The sequence below is a fragment of the Trachypithecus francoisi genome, unplaced genomic scaffold (assembly GCF_009764315.1).
Source record: "Trachypithecus francoisi isolate TF-2019V2 unplaced genomic scaffold, Tfra_2.0 Lachesis_group10, whole genome shotgun sequence".
Lineage (NCBI taxonomy): Eukaryota > Metazoa > Chordata > Mammalia > Primates > Cercopithecidae > Trachypithecus > Trachypithecus francoisi.
In genome coordinates, this window is record NW_022681455.1 from 5,054,901 (window position 1) to 5,071,130 (window position 16,230).

Genomic DNA, 16,230 nt, shown 5'->3' on the forward strand with positions numbered 1-16,230 from the left:
TATATGAAATATCCACAATAGGCCAATACATAGAGACAGAGGGCAGGTTAGTGGCTGGGGATGGGTGGGCCAGTGGGAGGAAATGTGGAGCAACTGCCAGTGAGTATGGGGTTTCTTTCTGGGGTGCTGAAAATGTTTTAAAATTGATTGTAGTGATGCTGGCACAACTCTGAATATACTAAAAACCAGTGAGTAATATACTTTATTGATTTATTTATTTTTCTGAGACAGAGTCTCACTCTGTTACCCAGGCACGATCTTGGCTCACTGCAACCTCTGCCTCCCGGGCAGAATTCAAGCAATTCTCCTGTCTCAACATCCCAAGTAGCTGGGTCTTGCCAGCAGGCACCTGCCACCACACCCTGCTAATTTTTGTATTTTTAGTACAGATGGGGTTTCACCATGTTGGCCAGGCTGGTCTCAAACTTCTGACTTTAAGTGATCTGCCCATGTTAGCCTCCCAAAGTACTGGGATTACAGGCATGTGCCACCGCACCCGGCCTCTTTTTGTATTTTTTGTGGAGATAGGGTTTTGTCATGTTACCCAGGATGGTCTCGAACTCCTGGGCTCAAGTGATCCACCCACCTCGGCCTCTCAATGTGCTGCAATTACAGCATAAGCCACCGTGCCTGGCTGAATAATATACTTTAAATGGGTGAATTTTAAGGTATGTGAATTCTCAATAAAGATGTTAAAAAATACAGGTTAAAAAGTCATTAAAGATTTTGCAAGTATAGCTCCAATACTGTCTAGACTTGTGCTACTCTACTGGACATGTGGCTATTTAGCACTTGAAATATGGCTGGTCCAAACAGAGATGTTCTATAAGTATAAAATACAGATTGGGTTTCAAAGACTTAGTAAGAAAAAAAGCAAAATATCTTAATTGTTTTTTGTATTGCTTAAATGGCAATATATTAAATATACTGGGTTAAAGAAATTATGTTATTAGAATTCATTTTGTCTGTTCTTTTTTGCTTTTTAAAATGTGGCAACTTGGCTGGGCGCAGTGGCTCACACCTGTAATCCTAGCACTTTGGGAGGCCAAGGCGGGCGGATCACAAGGTCAGGAAATTGAGACCATCCTGGCTAACTCGGTGAAACCCCGTCTCTACTAAAAAAAAATACAAAAAATTAGCTGGGCGTGGTGGCGGGCGCTTGTAGTCCCAGCTACTCGGGAGGCTGAGGCAGGAGAATGGCGTGAACCCGGGAGGCGGAGCTTGCAGTGAGCCGAGATCGCACCACCGCATTCCAGCCTGGGTGACAGAGCGAGACTCCGTCTCAAAAAAAAAAAAAAAAAAATGTGGCAACTAGACAATTACACATATAGCTTGCATTTATAGCTTATGTTATTTTACTAATGGACACTGTGATTGGTATCCTTTTTTCATTTTTATTTATTTTTAGTGGGTTTTTAAAAACCTGTGATAAAAACAACATTGTTACATTACAATTTACCATTTTTAACCCTTGCTTTTAATTTTGAAATAAATATACATTCACAGGAAGTTGCAAAAAATAGTAGCGAGAGGGTCCCTGTACCCTTCACCCTATTTCCTCCAATGGAGACATCCTGCCGAATTATAGCACAGTATGAAACCCGGAAATTGACATTTACACCATCCTTTACAAGTTTTTTGGTGGTAGACAAATCGGCACCTGGATGAGGAAGCGTCTGGGCAGGCAGTGGGAGATGTCTTACAGTTGTTGATTTCTCTATAAAGCAAACTTGGTTCTGCTCAGAATAATAAAAATTAAGTGAACATCCAAATTTAGGTTTCTTACTGTCTGCAGAGAAATATTTTATAGAAGCTGCCAATGGTGAAGAGGATAGCAGTGATGACATTTATATCCTGGAAGCAGGGCACCCATCACCGCTCACACCGTGCTCCCAGCTGTAGGTAGGGGTGACATGGAGTTGCAAAATAAGAATGCCCTGTGGCCTTGTAGATACAAATCGCGTCCCTAGCTCAGCCCTCACTCAGGAGTAAATGGAACTATTGGGCTTCATAGTGGTGGAGTACATCTCTTTGAGGAAAGTCAAAGTGACAAGGCTGCCTGGATGACAGATGGCAGATAAGAAGGAGCCACCTTTTACTTTTTCCTCTTCAGGGAAGAAAATCTTATCTGGAGATTTCAGTGCCCCATGTGAGGAAGTGACAGTCACAAATACGTGCATTTGGAGAAGATGCCTCCCTCTTCTTTTCCCTCCTCATGACCATTTTGTGAACATGTCTCTTGAACCCTCTTACTGTTCTTTTGGTTTCCTCTTTGTCCACAGTTCCCATGTTCTCACACGACTCTGGATATGAACTGCTACATGGGGTATGACCAAGCTCATCAATCTTGCTTTTACTTACATTTTTTGTTTGAGGCCCCATGTCACCTGCACGACTAGGTGACGCTACCAGCAGAGAAGGGCCTGGGGCTTCTCTTGGGCAGCCAGTGCTTGGGCCTATGCCCTTGAAAGGCTTGACTTTGCCTCTCCAGAGCTTCTGATGTGCTCCTTACATATGTGCTTGCTCAAAAAAATGCTCAATCCCCCCAAAGGACTTCTCTCCATGTGTGCACTGTCTCTGAGGGCTTAGAGGCTGCAAGCAGCCACAACCCTGCCTGCACTGCAGCCATGCTTCCAGGCCATCAAGAGCCACTGCACTTGATGGTGTGATCCTAGGACTGGGTCCACCTGCTCCCGCACTCAGCTGGGGATATGGGAAATAGTGGCATTGGGCTCGCGGGCTGTCCTGAAGCAAGCCAGGTTTCTCCAAAGGATTGCCCTGTGTGTCAGCTTCCCAGTGCTGCAGTCAAAAATTACCCCCAAACAGGTGGCTTAGAACAACACAAACTTATTCTCTTACAGTTGTGGAGGCCAGAAGTCAAAAATCAGGTTCACTGGGTGAAAGTCAAGGTGTTGTCAGGGCTGGCTTCTTCCCGGGGCTCTGGGGAGAATCGGTTTCCTTGCCTTTTCCAGCTTGCATGGCCTCCAGCATTGCTTAGCGTGTGGTGCCTGCCTCATCCTCAAAGCAGCCACTCCGATCTCTGCTTCTGTCATTCTCTCCCTCAGCAGCCAAACCTCCCTCTGCCTTCCTCTTAGAAGAAGAGTTGTGATGACAGCAGGCCAATGTGGATAACCCAGGCTGATCTCCATCTTAAGGTTCTCATTTGATCATACCTGTAAAGTCCCTTTTGCCATAGAATGTAACATTCACAGGTCTCGGGGATTAGGATGAGGATGCCTTTGGGGGTCATTATTCAGCCTACCATATCTTACTTTATGGTTTTGTTGAAAACAATTATTTAAAAAAATTTTAATGTATCTTACTGTAGAAAATGTGAAAATATAGCTCTAGGACTATCCTTACTCCACCAGCCACACTGAAGGGGGGGGAGAAGCGAGAGCGCAGAGCAGCGCAACAGGCCAAGTCAGAGAGATTCGTGCCGAGGTGAAGCAGGGGTGTGGAAGGGCGGGAAGGAAGCTGCGCTGCGGAAGTCTTCATTCAAAGTTGGTTAAGCACTTGGAACATGCTTTTCTTACAGATTATGTTCTAAATATGGATTAGGTTTCCAGCTCTGACTACAAAACTAATTAAATCTGAACTCTTTTTATTAAGAGGTACTAGAGAGAGGAATTCTGAACTGTGGAGCCCTGAATAGACTGTGCTTCCTCTGCACACACCTCAGGGCTGGGAGAGACGCTGGTGTGAGTGAGGTCTTGGGCCTGGGAGTGGGCTGCAGGGGGAATTCAGGAGAGCTTTCCTCCTGGTGGACCACGGAGGGCCTGGAGGCCAAAGCTGGGATTCTGGGATTAGTGGGGCTGGAGGAGACATGGGGGCCCTGGGGATCAGGCTGACAATGGCCTCCCAAGTGAGCTTTATCTGCCAAGTAGGGGCTAGAGAGCAAGGCTGTTGCTCCCTGCTCCCCAGGCTGGGATTGCACAGAGGACCTGGGAACAGGGAGACTGGCAGCTGCCGCTGCTGCTGCCCCACTGGTCCTCCGGAGTAGGGAGCCCTTCACCTTTATCACCTATAGAACTGCAGCCACATGGGGCACTCTAACAAGTAGACCTGGGCCCCACTGAGATGACAAAGAAAAATACCAATACGTCTAAGGGAATCCAGGAGTCAGAGAGAAAAAACTCAGAAAGAAATGGCTGCTTCTAAAACTGTGGAGGAGAGGAAGACAAGCGGTACGCAGTAAGAGCACTCAGAGACTTGGGAAAACAACTAGGAAGCAATACACTTATTTATGAAATGTATGTCTAGGGAAACAGGGCTTGGTGGGAACAACTGGTAACCTCTTACACATAATAGTAAAAAATATATGCTTCTAATTATAAGCACTGGGTTACAGAGACAGTCATTAAGGGCACAGAAAAGTAGAACAGAATTTCCAAACTGACAAAAGAAAAGAAAGATAAAAAGGGAACGAATAGTTACCTGATAAAACGATTAAAAATAAGGAAGGGAAAAGAGAGAATCAACTAAAATACATAATAGCATAAGACAGAATACAATCAACTCCATCAGCCATAATATGAAATGTGAATGGACTAACCGGGATAGGTAACAAAACAAGACAAAAACCCCTTAAACAAAAGTGGTAAAGGAAGACTGAAAATCAAGGGATGCGTTCAGATATACCGGGTACATTTGTGGGGGAAAATTCTATATTAACATTTGGCAAGGCAGAATTGAGTCTAAAACCTTCCAACTAAATAATGAGCCACATTTACAGAAAGGATGCAGCCATCATAAAACTGTATGCACTAAATAAGACTGTAGCTAAGCACATAAAACCTAAATTACTAGAAATAAAAGGAGAAACTGACAAAGGCAAAATGATGGTGGGGAACTTTGACATTCCTCTTTCCAAGCTGGATAGAAACAGTACATTTACAAAGGTAATGACAGAGAATCTGAATAATACAATGGACAAACTAAATAAACACACATGTATCTCAGAGAATACATTAAAAAAAATGGCGTCTGGCCGGGTGCAATGGCTCATGCCTGTAATCCCAGCAGTTTGGGAGGTAAAGGCAGGAGGATCACTTGAGGCCAGGAGTTTGAGACCAACTTGGCACCTCATCTCTTAAAAGAGAAAAAAGAAAATTGTGCCTGAAAGAAAGCTCCCTCCAAAAGCAACAAAGAAAACGTTGTCTGCAAGCCATTCACAAAAATTCATCAAGGGCTAGGCCAAAAGAAGGTCTGAAAAGGTTCATACCAGTAGATATTTTAATCTCTTCTATGGTAATTGGTCTATTCAAGCTTTCTATTCCTCAGGTTAATTTACTTTTTTATTAGATTTTCAAATTAGCTGCCACAGAGCTGTCCATAGCTTTTTCCTATGCCATATCCTCACTATGCAATTATTAAGAATGACATTATAGAAGAATATTTAAAGACCTGGAAAATATGTTTTATGAAAAGCAGCAGCAGGATACAACTCATAAATGAGAGGCAATCATTGTACGCCTTGGCTTCTCTATTTTATCCCTGACGTACGCCTTTATCTTTAGGCAGTCGTGGATCCCCAGTTGACAGATCAAGACGTATCAGCAGATCCTAAATTTTAACTTGGTTTAACCCAAAGCAAGTTTTCATGATTGTACTCAATTCCTTGTGGCTTTCAGGCCATGCCCACAGAAAAGAAAAAGGGCATTTTTGCATCTCACCTCTTAACCTCCCTGCCTCTTTGGGATTAAGTTTGAGGATTACTTGCTTAGTACATAGGCAACACATATTTAGGAAAGTGACATTTATTGGGCATGTGCTAAGCTTACATGCTTTAGTTTCTCAGTTTTTGCCCTGTCCTATGCAATACATAATATTCACATTTCCTCAGGAATGAGTATATGGAATCAGAGAAACTGAGTAACCTGTGTACATTTGCACAACTGGTAAATGAATTATGGACCTGAGATATTCCTTTCCAGGTCTCCTGACTTCAAAATCTAGCACTGAAAAAACAAAAACAAAAACTACAACACACCTCCTCTGAAAGAGTGTCTTCTTTCTAGTTAACATTTTAAAGGAAAATCCCATGCTTTCAAAGAGGAGTACCCAGCCTGTGCTACAAAAGGCTGACAGTGAAAGTGGGAGGCTTGATTTCCAAGTTTAACTTGTAGTTCTGCTCCAGGAGCACATCTCAGCTACAGTTGTTTTCAGAAATGTGAGTTCAGGATATTAACGAGTAATGCTGAGCAAAGAAAATCACAAGCCAACCATCTCTTGGATCACATAAGTGGAACTTATCTTTGTGAAGCTCCATGGGGAGCCGCAAACCACTTGCCCAGTTTCTTTGAGTTTATTCAGATTTAGCCAGAAAAGGAAGCTGGCTGAAGCAAAGGAGAACTAGAACTCCCATCTCCATGTAACCTATTTGCAGCTCTGCCAAGGCTGCAGAGCCAGCAGCCGCTGTGGCCTATCAGTGCTCATGAGAAGTGAGTCTTGCAAGGAATGACATTTCCTTCCCAGGGTAGGGAAGCACGCACAGCTGAGACTCTACGGGTGTGACGGCAGCACCAGACACTGCACGAGAAAGATGACTAGAGGCGACGCGCCATTCTCCCCAAGGAGTCAGGAGTGGTTACTTTGCCTCTTGCCTCTTTTTTCTGTTGTTGTTGTTGTGTTGGGCAGGGTGTGTGCGCGTGTGCTGGGCAGCCTGAGGGCCACTTGTCCCGGTGCTGCCATCTCACGGGTGAGGCCATAGGCAGCACTGTTTTACACATCAAGATGGTAGCTAGAAACAGAGGGCCGTTTCCTCTCATAGAAAAACAAAATCAAGATGATCGATCGTTTTCTTCTTAGGTTTTCCGAAATTTTATTTTCTAAAAAAGAACAGAAGGTTTTTTTGTGACTGTAGGCAGCAGATTCCTGACAGTGTCTGCTGTCTGACAGGGATGCAAGGGACATGGCTGTCCTTTAGAATACAGAAGCAAATTTGCACCGGTTTAAATATAGCACGCCACCACCACCTGCGAGGAAGGCTTGAAAGACGTGATCCTGGTCCGTCCAGCCTCTGCCAATGATTCCAGACTTTGCTTGTACACTGGCATCCCTTGGAGGGCTTTAGAATATTCTGATGCTTGGGTCACACTTAAGAGACTACGATACTTGGTCTGGGGTGTTCTTATACATCAGAATTATAAAATACTGTGGTAATGTACACATAACATAAAACCATTTAAACCACTTCAAAGTGTGTAATTCAGTGGTAATAGGTACATTCACAATTGTACAATCATCAACACTATTTAGTTCTGGAAATTTTCATCACTCCAAAAGGAAACCCCATACTCATTGTGCAGCCACTCCCCGTTTTCTTATTTTCCCAGCCTCTGGCAACCACGAATCTATGTTCTGTTTCTATGGGTTTCCGTAGACATTTCATACAGAAATAATATACTGGCCGGGCGCGGTGGCTCAAGCCTGTAATCCCAGCACTTTGGGAGGCCGAGGTGGGCGGATCACGAGGTCAGGAGATCGAGACCCTCCTGGCTAACACGGTGAAACCCCGTCTCTACTAAAAATACAAAAAAAAAAACTAGCCGGGCGCGGTGGCGGGCGCCTGTAGTCCCAGCTACTCGGTGGCTGAGGCGGGAGAATGGCGGGAACCCGGGAGGCGGAGCTTGCAGTGAGCCGAGATCGCGCCACTGCACTCCAGCCTGGGCGACACAGTGAGACTCCGTCTCAAAAAAAAATAAATAAATAAAATATACTACGTGGCCTTTGTGTGTCAGGCTTCTTTCATTTACCGCAGTGTTTTCAAGGTTCATCCAGGTTGTAAACATGCATAAGTACTTCGTGACTTCTAAGGATGAATAACATTCCACTGCGTGGATACACCACATTTTGTTGACCCTTTCCTCAGCTGAAGGACATTTGGGTTGTTTCCATCTTTTGGCTACTGACAATAGTGCTGCTGTGAACATACGAATACAAGACTATGTTTGAACCTGTTTCAATTCTTTTGGAGTGAAATTACTGGGTCATACGGTAATTCTATGTTTAACTTATTGAGGAAGTGACAAGTTGCTTTCCACACATGTCAGGATTTTCCAAGCTTCCCAGGTGAGTGTAATGTCTGGCCAAGGCTAAGAACCAAATTGGTTAAGATAGGGCTTTCAGTTTTTACATAAGATAAGCAAGAAAATAAAGATAAAATCAGCAAAATCCAGATAAAAGAACTGACTTCTTCAACAAAGAAATTATAAGGAAAAAGAAGAGCAAGGAAGAAAAAAACATACACATGAGGCCTATAGATTTCTTTTAAAGACAGATTACAGACAGATCACCCAGTTTGAAAACTGGTGATATTTGTGAGACATTAAAATTTTAACACTTTGTATTTGATGATATTAAGGAATTAGTATTATTTTGTTAGTTACGATAATGGTACCATAGCTGTGTTTTAAGAAGAATCATCTTTTCAGACATGTACCAAAATAGTTTAATATGAAACGAATACACATTTTCTCAAAACAATACGGGACAGCATGGGTAGCTGTAAGGATGAAAAAAATACCAGCTATTGATATTACAAGAGTATCTAACTCTTAAAAATGGGTGATGGATACACAGGACTCATTTGACAATTCTACATACTTTTGTATATGTTCACATTTTTCCATAATAACAGGCTAAAAAGCAAAAGGTCTTAGTCATTGCAAACTGACAAATTGGGGAAAACGTCATCAAATGTCTATTTAAGAGACCTCATCCCTATTCCTTCTCCTTCCCCTCCCTTGGTAACAGCACTCCTAGGACTGTGACGAGTGCAGATCACTCCAGGTGTGATTTTCGTGGGAACGGAATTGGCTCCCTAGGTGGCCTTCATTCCTCTGGATGCCTCAGGCCTGTCTCCTCCAAAGACAAGAACTTTCTTTTAAGTTTTCCTGCTAAATACACTCAAAAAAGCTTTCTAGCTCTAGACTTTCAAACAAACACAATACTGGTGTGTGTGTGTGTGTGTGTGTGTGTGTTTGTTAAATAGACAAAACACAACATTTACTATTTTATCGATTTTAAGTGTACAGTTCTGTGGCGTTAAGTACATTCACACTGTTGTACAACCATCAACAGCATCCTTCTCCGGAATCTTTTCATTTTTCCTCCACTGAAACCCTGTAGCCATTAAACACTCACTCTCCGTTCCCTCCCCGCAGCCCTTGGCAACCCCAATTCTACTTTCTGTCTATAGGGGGACTCTAGGGACCCCATAAGTGGAATCATACAGCATCTGTTTCTTTTATGGCTTACTTCACTTAGGACAATGTCCTCAAGGTTCATCCTTGTTGTGGCACGTGGCAGAATGTCCTTCCTTTTTAGGGCTGAGTAACATTCCACTGTATGGCTACACCACATTTTGTTCATCCATCCATCTGTTGAGGACACTGGGTTGCTGTTGTGAATAACACTGCTCTGAACGTTGGCGGGCAAGTATCATTTTGAGTCCCCGCTTTCAGTTCTCTGAGGCATATACTGAGAAACGGAATTACTAGATCATTTGGTCATTCTGTTCAATACTTTTAAAACCAAATCAATATTCTTCTAAGTGATAACTTGTCCCATTTCCTGCTGCTTCTTTGACTGGGGCTGGGTTGAGGGTGGAGAAGGGAGAAGGCAGGCTAATGTAGTACTTAAGAGCCTGGGGTTTGTTCCAAGACAAACCTGGTTTAAACACCTGCTCTGCCAATCACTGGCTCAGAAACTTTGGGTTTCACCTAACTCTGTAGTCTCAGTTTCCTCACCTACAGGATGGGATAATATCAATTTTACATAAATTAGATGGTATTTATAATGTCTTAGTACAACGCCTGGCACACAGCATTCAATTAATGGCTTCTAGTAATTGATTACTTCCCTTTCAACAATCCCAGGTATTGTCAAAGAAGGTGGCATTTACAAATGAGTCTCACAGGTCCTAGCCACGGTCTGTGGTAATGGCACGCTAAACCACCCCAAGGAGCAATGCCTGCAGGAGAACTGGGTAGACTTCCTTCATTTCCTGTGGCAGAGGGCTCTGCACAGAAGAAACTCTGGTCTCTTCCCGATGTCTCTTAACAGCTTTACGGAGATTTAATTCATACACCATCAAATCTATCCAATTAAAGTGTACAATTCAATGGTTTTTAGTATATTCACAGTTGTGCATCCATTACCACAATCAATTTTAGAGCATTTTCATTACTCCCAAGGAAACACCACTCATTAGTCACCTTTCAAATGTCCCATCCTCTCTAGCCCCTCGCAACCACTAGCCCACTTTCTGTCTCTATGCATTCGCCTATTTTGGCCATTTCATAAAAACGAAATCATACAATACGTGACTTTTTGTGTCTGGCTTCTTTCCCATAGCATAATGTTCTCAAGGGCCATCCATGTTCTAGTGCGTGTCAGTGCTTTGTTCCGTTTTACCACCAGTAATACGTTTATTGTATGGCTACACTACATGTTGCTCATCCATTTATTATCTGATGGCCATCTCAGTTGTTTCCGCTTTTTGGCTATTGCTAATAAAGTTTCAATACATATCTGCATGTAAGTCTTTGTGTGCACATGTTTTCATTCCTCTTGAGTATACATGGAGGGATGGGATTGCTGGATCATACTACCTCTTCTTTTTAAGCCTCAACATAGAATTGTTGCTTCTAGGATCTGTCAAGAGATTACCAGACAAGCAAACACCAAGCTCTTGGAATTGGCCCCACTCCTCCACTTAGAGAGAAGCTTACAAATGTGTTCAGGTTGGTACTTTGTAATCTCACTGTACTGATACTGAGCATCATCTCTGCGCGCAGTTCCTCCTCACAAAGGAACTCTAGTGTTCTTTAAATAATGACTCTGCTACCCAGCTGGTGATATGCCTCTATATGTCTACCTGTATTTAAAATAATTTTCCCTGGATGATGGAGATTTTAATATTCTGCATCTAATGTCCTGTGACTCCATCTGAATAATTAAAACCACCCACTTGATTGTTGCCCTATTCTCAGAGAAGAGAGGATTCCCGCTCTTTCGTAGACGTTGCCACTCAGGTCACACACTAGAGTAAGAGCTGACAAGGCTTTGAGTTTGCTGCCTGTGGCCAACACCCAAGTTATCCTCATCTGAATGTATTATTGAGGGAGGATATGGAGCGTTTGTCCTGCCATTTTTGCAAATCACAGCAGCCAAGTCTTCGACCCCTTTCCACTGTGTTACTCATAGACTTGAGGTGGTGCAGACTTAACTTTGACTTTGGTCAAAATGTACTGGGTATGGTGGTGGCTCCATAAGTCGCCAAGAAAAATACAATGGTGCTGCCTTTTAGCAGGTCAAAAAGGATTCCAAAAAGACTGATGGTAGATAAGGGGCTCTCAGAAGGTTTCATGAAAGTAAATTTCATGATGACAAAAGAAGACATTTCTGCCAAGATTTTATATATAGAAGAAAAGATATTCAAAGGCCAGGTATGGTAGCGCACACCTGTAATCCCAGCACTTTGGGAGGCCAAGGTGGGGAGATTGCTTGAGCCTAGGAGTTTGAGACCAGCCTGGGCAACATGGCAAAACCCTATCTCTACAAACAACACAAAAATTAACCAGGGATGGTGGCACACGCCTGTAGTCCCAGCTACCCGGGAGGCTGAGGTGGGAGGATCACCTGAGACCAGGGAGGTCGAGGCTGCAGTGAACCATAATCATGCCAACTGCACTTCAGCCTGGGCCAACAGAGTGACACCCTGTATCCAAAAATAAAAAAAAAAGTATATATATATATATATATATATATATATTCGATACTTTTTCTTACTTAAAGAATTTTTATCAGTAGCCAGTAAGAATAACTACTTTTTTTAATGACTGATTTCTAGACTAAGTCACAAGAAAACCTTATATACTATGACATCTGTATATTAAGGAATTCTAACATGCTTCCCCCTGAAAACACAAGAGAATATCAAGATGCAATAGAAAACAAACCTGGTGGCAGACATGACTATGGACTTTATGCCTGGGGGGAAAAAAGAAAAAACTAAAAGAAAGTTAAGAGTAAGAGTTAACAGAAAGAAAGAGGTCTTTGGGATTTCAAACAGAAGCAAGTGCTAGAGGTGTTTAAGATAGGTTAAAAGATAGAAATGAGATTAATCCTTTAGACATAGACATTTTGCTCTTCAAAATCAGGTTAATACTTTGAAGTCTTAACGAAAGTCTTTCGAGCAATCAGAGGACTTCAAAGTGATTGTTACACACAAGCCTAAAAGAATTTGATTTCAAAAGAAGAATAATATTAATGTTCATTGAGTACCTACTATGTTCTAGGCCCTTATGCTAGGTACTTTGTCGATGTAATTGAATGTCGTCCTTGTTAACATTCTCGGGAAATAGGCCTTGACATCTCTGTGGTAGGAGAAGACAGGCCTGGAGAGCAGAAGTAGCTTGTTCTGAATGACAATAACTGGTGAGTGGCAGAGCAAAGTAGCCCTGTCAGCCCAATGCCTCTGATATTCCTAGGCACCGCTGCATTCCACCTCACTAACTGGAGAAACACCAGCAACTCTGGAAACATGGTGAGCGTATCATATCCAGAACTCTGACCAATGAAGGCGCAGGCTTCATTCAAAGTTAGGCAACAGGATATCAAGGTTCATTCATGACACAGGTCACTCTGTATTTACAAATACACACCGGAGTAGGGCACGGAGTATCAGATAAAAGTTAATGTTTGGCTCAATTTAAAACAGTAGCACGTGACTGGTTTTCGACACTTTTGCTATGATTGTGTTTAATATTAACAAGATATTGTTAAATCAGGTTTAGCCTAAAGCTGCCTCTTTACATATTTTAAAGGTTTCTGTGTACATAGTGAACGGTAACCTAACTGGATGTGTTACACAGACTATAATCTACTCTTGTGCTGATCATTGAGCTTTGGCTACCGGCAGCCAATTGTTCAAACTGCGCTCAAGGAAGGCAAACAAACAAACTGTAGCCAGTCTGGCTGTTTAGCATCTCACTCCCATTTTCTGTACATCCTTTTCCTTTTTTTTGCCTATAATTTTTCTTCCAGGCTGGGGTGTGGTGGCTCATGCCTGTGACCCCACCACTTTTTTTTTTTTGAGATAGGGTCTCGCTCTGTTGTCCAGGCTGGGGGGCAGTGGTGTGATCACGGCTCACTGCAGCTTTGGCCTCTCAGGCTCAAGTGATCCTCCCACATAAGAGTCCCAAGCAGCTGGGACAAGCACACCACCAATTCCCAGGCTGAGGCAGGTGGATCACTCGTGCCCAGGAGTTTGAGACCAGCCTGGAAAACATGGTAAAACCCTGTCCCTCCCAAAATACAAAAATTAGTGGGGCATGGTGCTGTGCCTGGCCCAGCTACTTGGGAGGCTTAGGTGGGAAGATCCCTTAAGCCTGGGAGTCCAAGGCTGCAGTGAGCCGTGATTGCACCACTGCCTCCCAGCCTGGGCAATAGAGCGAGACCTTGTCTCAAAAGAAAAAAAAAAAAATCTTTCACCACATGACTGTGCTGGAGCCTCTCTGAACCTATTCTGACTCACAGGCTGCCTGATTTGCAAATTGTTATTTGCTCAGTTAAACTTGGTTAAATTTAATTTGTCTAAGGTTTTTCTTTTAACAATACTTAAAACAAAATAAAGCTTAACTAAAATTTGAAAAGATTGAACAAGTCTGTCTGGAGGAAGGAGTATTTAAACCTGTACAATGAGTATTTCCAAAGGACACAGGGGTGTGGCATTGCAGGACATCAACACAAAGGTTTAGACACACTATGATGTGCTTTCTGTACTTTACAAGTCAAAAGTCCTTAAGCGCATTACAGGTATTCACAGTGTGTGGCTGAGGATCCCATTTCTGGGAACATGGAGTTGGGCTCGGGAAAGTCAATTTGGGCTTCAACTTGATTTGCACTTGGGAACACGTGAGGCTTATCATTTCCTAGATTCTTAACCATTCCACAAAAGCATGTTAAAAATGTAACATACATGCTTAAAAATGGTTAAGAAGGTAAATTTTTTGTTACGTGTGTTTTGCCACCACGAAAAATAAAAGAGGTAACACAAATTGAAACCAAAATGTAGATGCTTTCCTTTTTCCTAGACTGTGAGCAGTACTGACTTCCTTCTGCCACTTCCACCTCCTAAATAACCAACCAAATGGATTTAAAAGCCTTCCAACTTGTTTTTCAGGTGTCTAGTTCTACAAGTATTCAAGCATTGTTTCTCTCTGTAGAAATCAGACCAAGAGCCTCTATGTGTGATTATGACCACCACTACCTTTGGCTATAATTATTTCGGACGTTCAGCTTTTGAATCTAATTTTCATGCTTGAAAAACTGTACTTTCGTAACAGTTGAGCATTGATCACATTTGTGGAAATAAAAATAAGATAGCACTGTTGAGGGCCCTTCACAGGAAAAACGCAGATGGGAGAGGTGGGGTGGTATGACTCAGGGTCCTCACACTCACGTATTTTCTATTAAGAGGATGAGGTCACAACAGAAAAGTACACTGCCTTAGGTCATAGGGTTGTAGCCTGATTTATCAGTAACTTGCCCTCTGTCCTTGGCAATCGCTTGGCTTCTCTGCGCATCAGCTTTCTCTTCTGTAGAGTGGAGAGTATGCTGATCTCCCAGGTCCCTGCTGCAAAAGCCACTCAAGCTTCTGTCATTCCACAGAAAGGAAGACTTCTTCAATAGGCCAGGCAGGAACTTGTAAACACAGGATTTCTTCTGCCGACTCACATGTCCACAGTAGCAGAACAGTACTGGTGTGGATGAAGGAACCTCATTATGTCAAAACGAATACTACCATCAAACGTGACCGCTGGAAAAAGTTTAACTGATAATTGAGTAGACCTTTCATTTTACAGAGCAGGAAAGGAAAATCCCAAAAGGCCAAAGGGCATGACCAACGTCTCAGCACTCACAGAGGTCAGAGCTGGAAGGGATTCTAGAGTTTTTGAGGGAGGCTTTTCCAAACTTTTACCGCCCCCCCCCCCCCCCCCCCACCAAACTGAATTGTGACCCTCACTACCACTGAGACATATGCATCAGGGTATAAAAAAGGTTAAGAGAAAAGGTTAAAGTTTCCAATGACTTGGTTTGCAGCTCAGCCTTTTTGTTTCCCAGAAGAAGAAACTGAGATCCAGAGAGGTTAGGACCAGGTCAAACTACAAACCACAAGCAGAGCCGACCCACAAACATACCTATTTACCCAGCACAAACCCACGCCACGATCGCTGAGGGTCTGTGACAGGCTGCCCTGCTTCTGTGCATGTGTGGGGGGGATGCGGGTGCGCGTGATAAGGGAACTGGTGTGGCAGATGGTATTTTCCAATGCTTGTCTTACAATGACTGGACCCTCCTCTACTGAGAGAAGGGGTTTATCTTCTTCTAAGTGAACCCGGACAGGTTCTGTAACCTTGACAGTGGAGGTGATGCTGTACAACTCCTGAGGCTGTGCCATAGAGACAATATGGCTTCTGTCTGGCTCTCTCTGCTGGGACTCTTCTTGCCCTTGGAACCCAGCTGCCACGTTGTGAGGAAGCGCAGGTTACAGTGAGGCCATGTGCGCTACGTTCTGGCTGACACCCTGGCCAGACTCCTGGCTCACAGCCAGCATCAACCTCCAGACAGCTACGTAAAAAATGATTCCTGTCTCCAGCTTTCCAATCTTCCAGCTGAGGTTCCATCACTGCGGAGCAACACAAGTCCCCCTTGCCGTGCCCTGTCTGAATTCTTGACCTGTAGAAGTGGGGTGTGGCAATAAATGAAGATTGTTCTTTGAAGCCACTAAGTTTTAGGGGATGATTTACTGTGCAGCAATAACTGATACATAAGGTCCTGAAGTTACCAGCCATCGTTAGGTTTCTTGATTTTCACTTCTACCATTCAACCATTCCCAACCCCCTTCTACTGTTTACTGTTAAAGGCCATGCACCTTTTCATTTTTTCCCCTTAAAACCTGAAACATGATTTTTTCCCTAATGACTTAGCGTGTGTATTAGGAGACGACGTAAACCGACGATAACTCTTTGGGGCTCACAGCCATGCCCAGATGTGAAGAGCCCAGGATGCTTTACCTACGCTGCCTCGTAACTTCCGTTTCTGGAATGCCTTTTCCTAAGGACAGCACAGCCATCCCTAGCCATGGACCCTTGGCCTGCTGGCCTCATGCAGATGTCTCCCAGAAGGCTGCTTGGCGGGCTGGTTCCCCGTGTTTTCAGT

General features: G+C 43.4%; 1 protein-coding gene across 2 annotated transcripts in view; it reads right to left on the reverse strand.

The window, feature by feature from the left end:
* The window catches only part of LYRM4 (LYR motif containing 4), a 156,967-nt gene that overhangs the window by 17,809 nt on the left and 122,928 nt on the right, over positions 1-16,230 (reverse strand). The window contains exons 3-4 of one of the 2 annotated variants that reach the window (XM_033216113.1): positions 11,967-11,997; positions 9,282-10,101 (exon numbers count right to left, since the gene is read on the reverse strand). The exons of the other annotated variant lie outside the window; for it this stretch is intronic. Coding sequence (XP_033072004.1) covers positions 11,992-11,997 — 6 coding nt within the window. The 3' untranslated portion in view covers positions 9,282-10,101; positions 11,967-11,991. Of the gene's footprint in view, positions 1-9,281; positions 10,102-11,966; positions 11,998-16,230 lie in introns of those variants that run through there. 2 annotated transcript variants of the gene reach the window in all.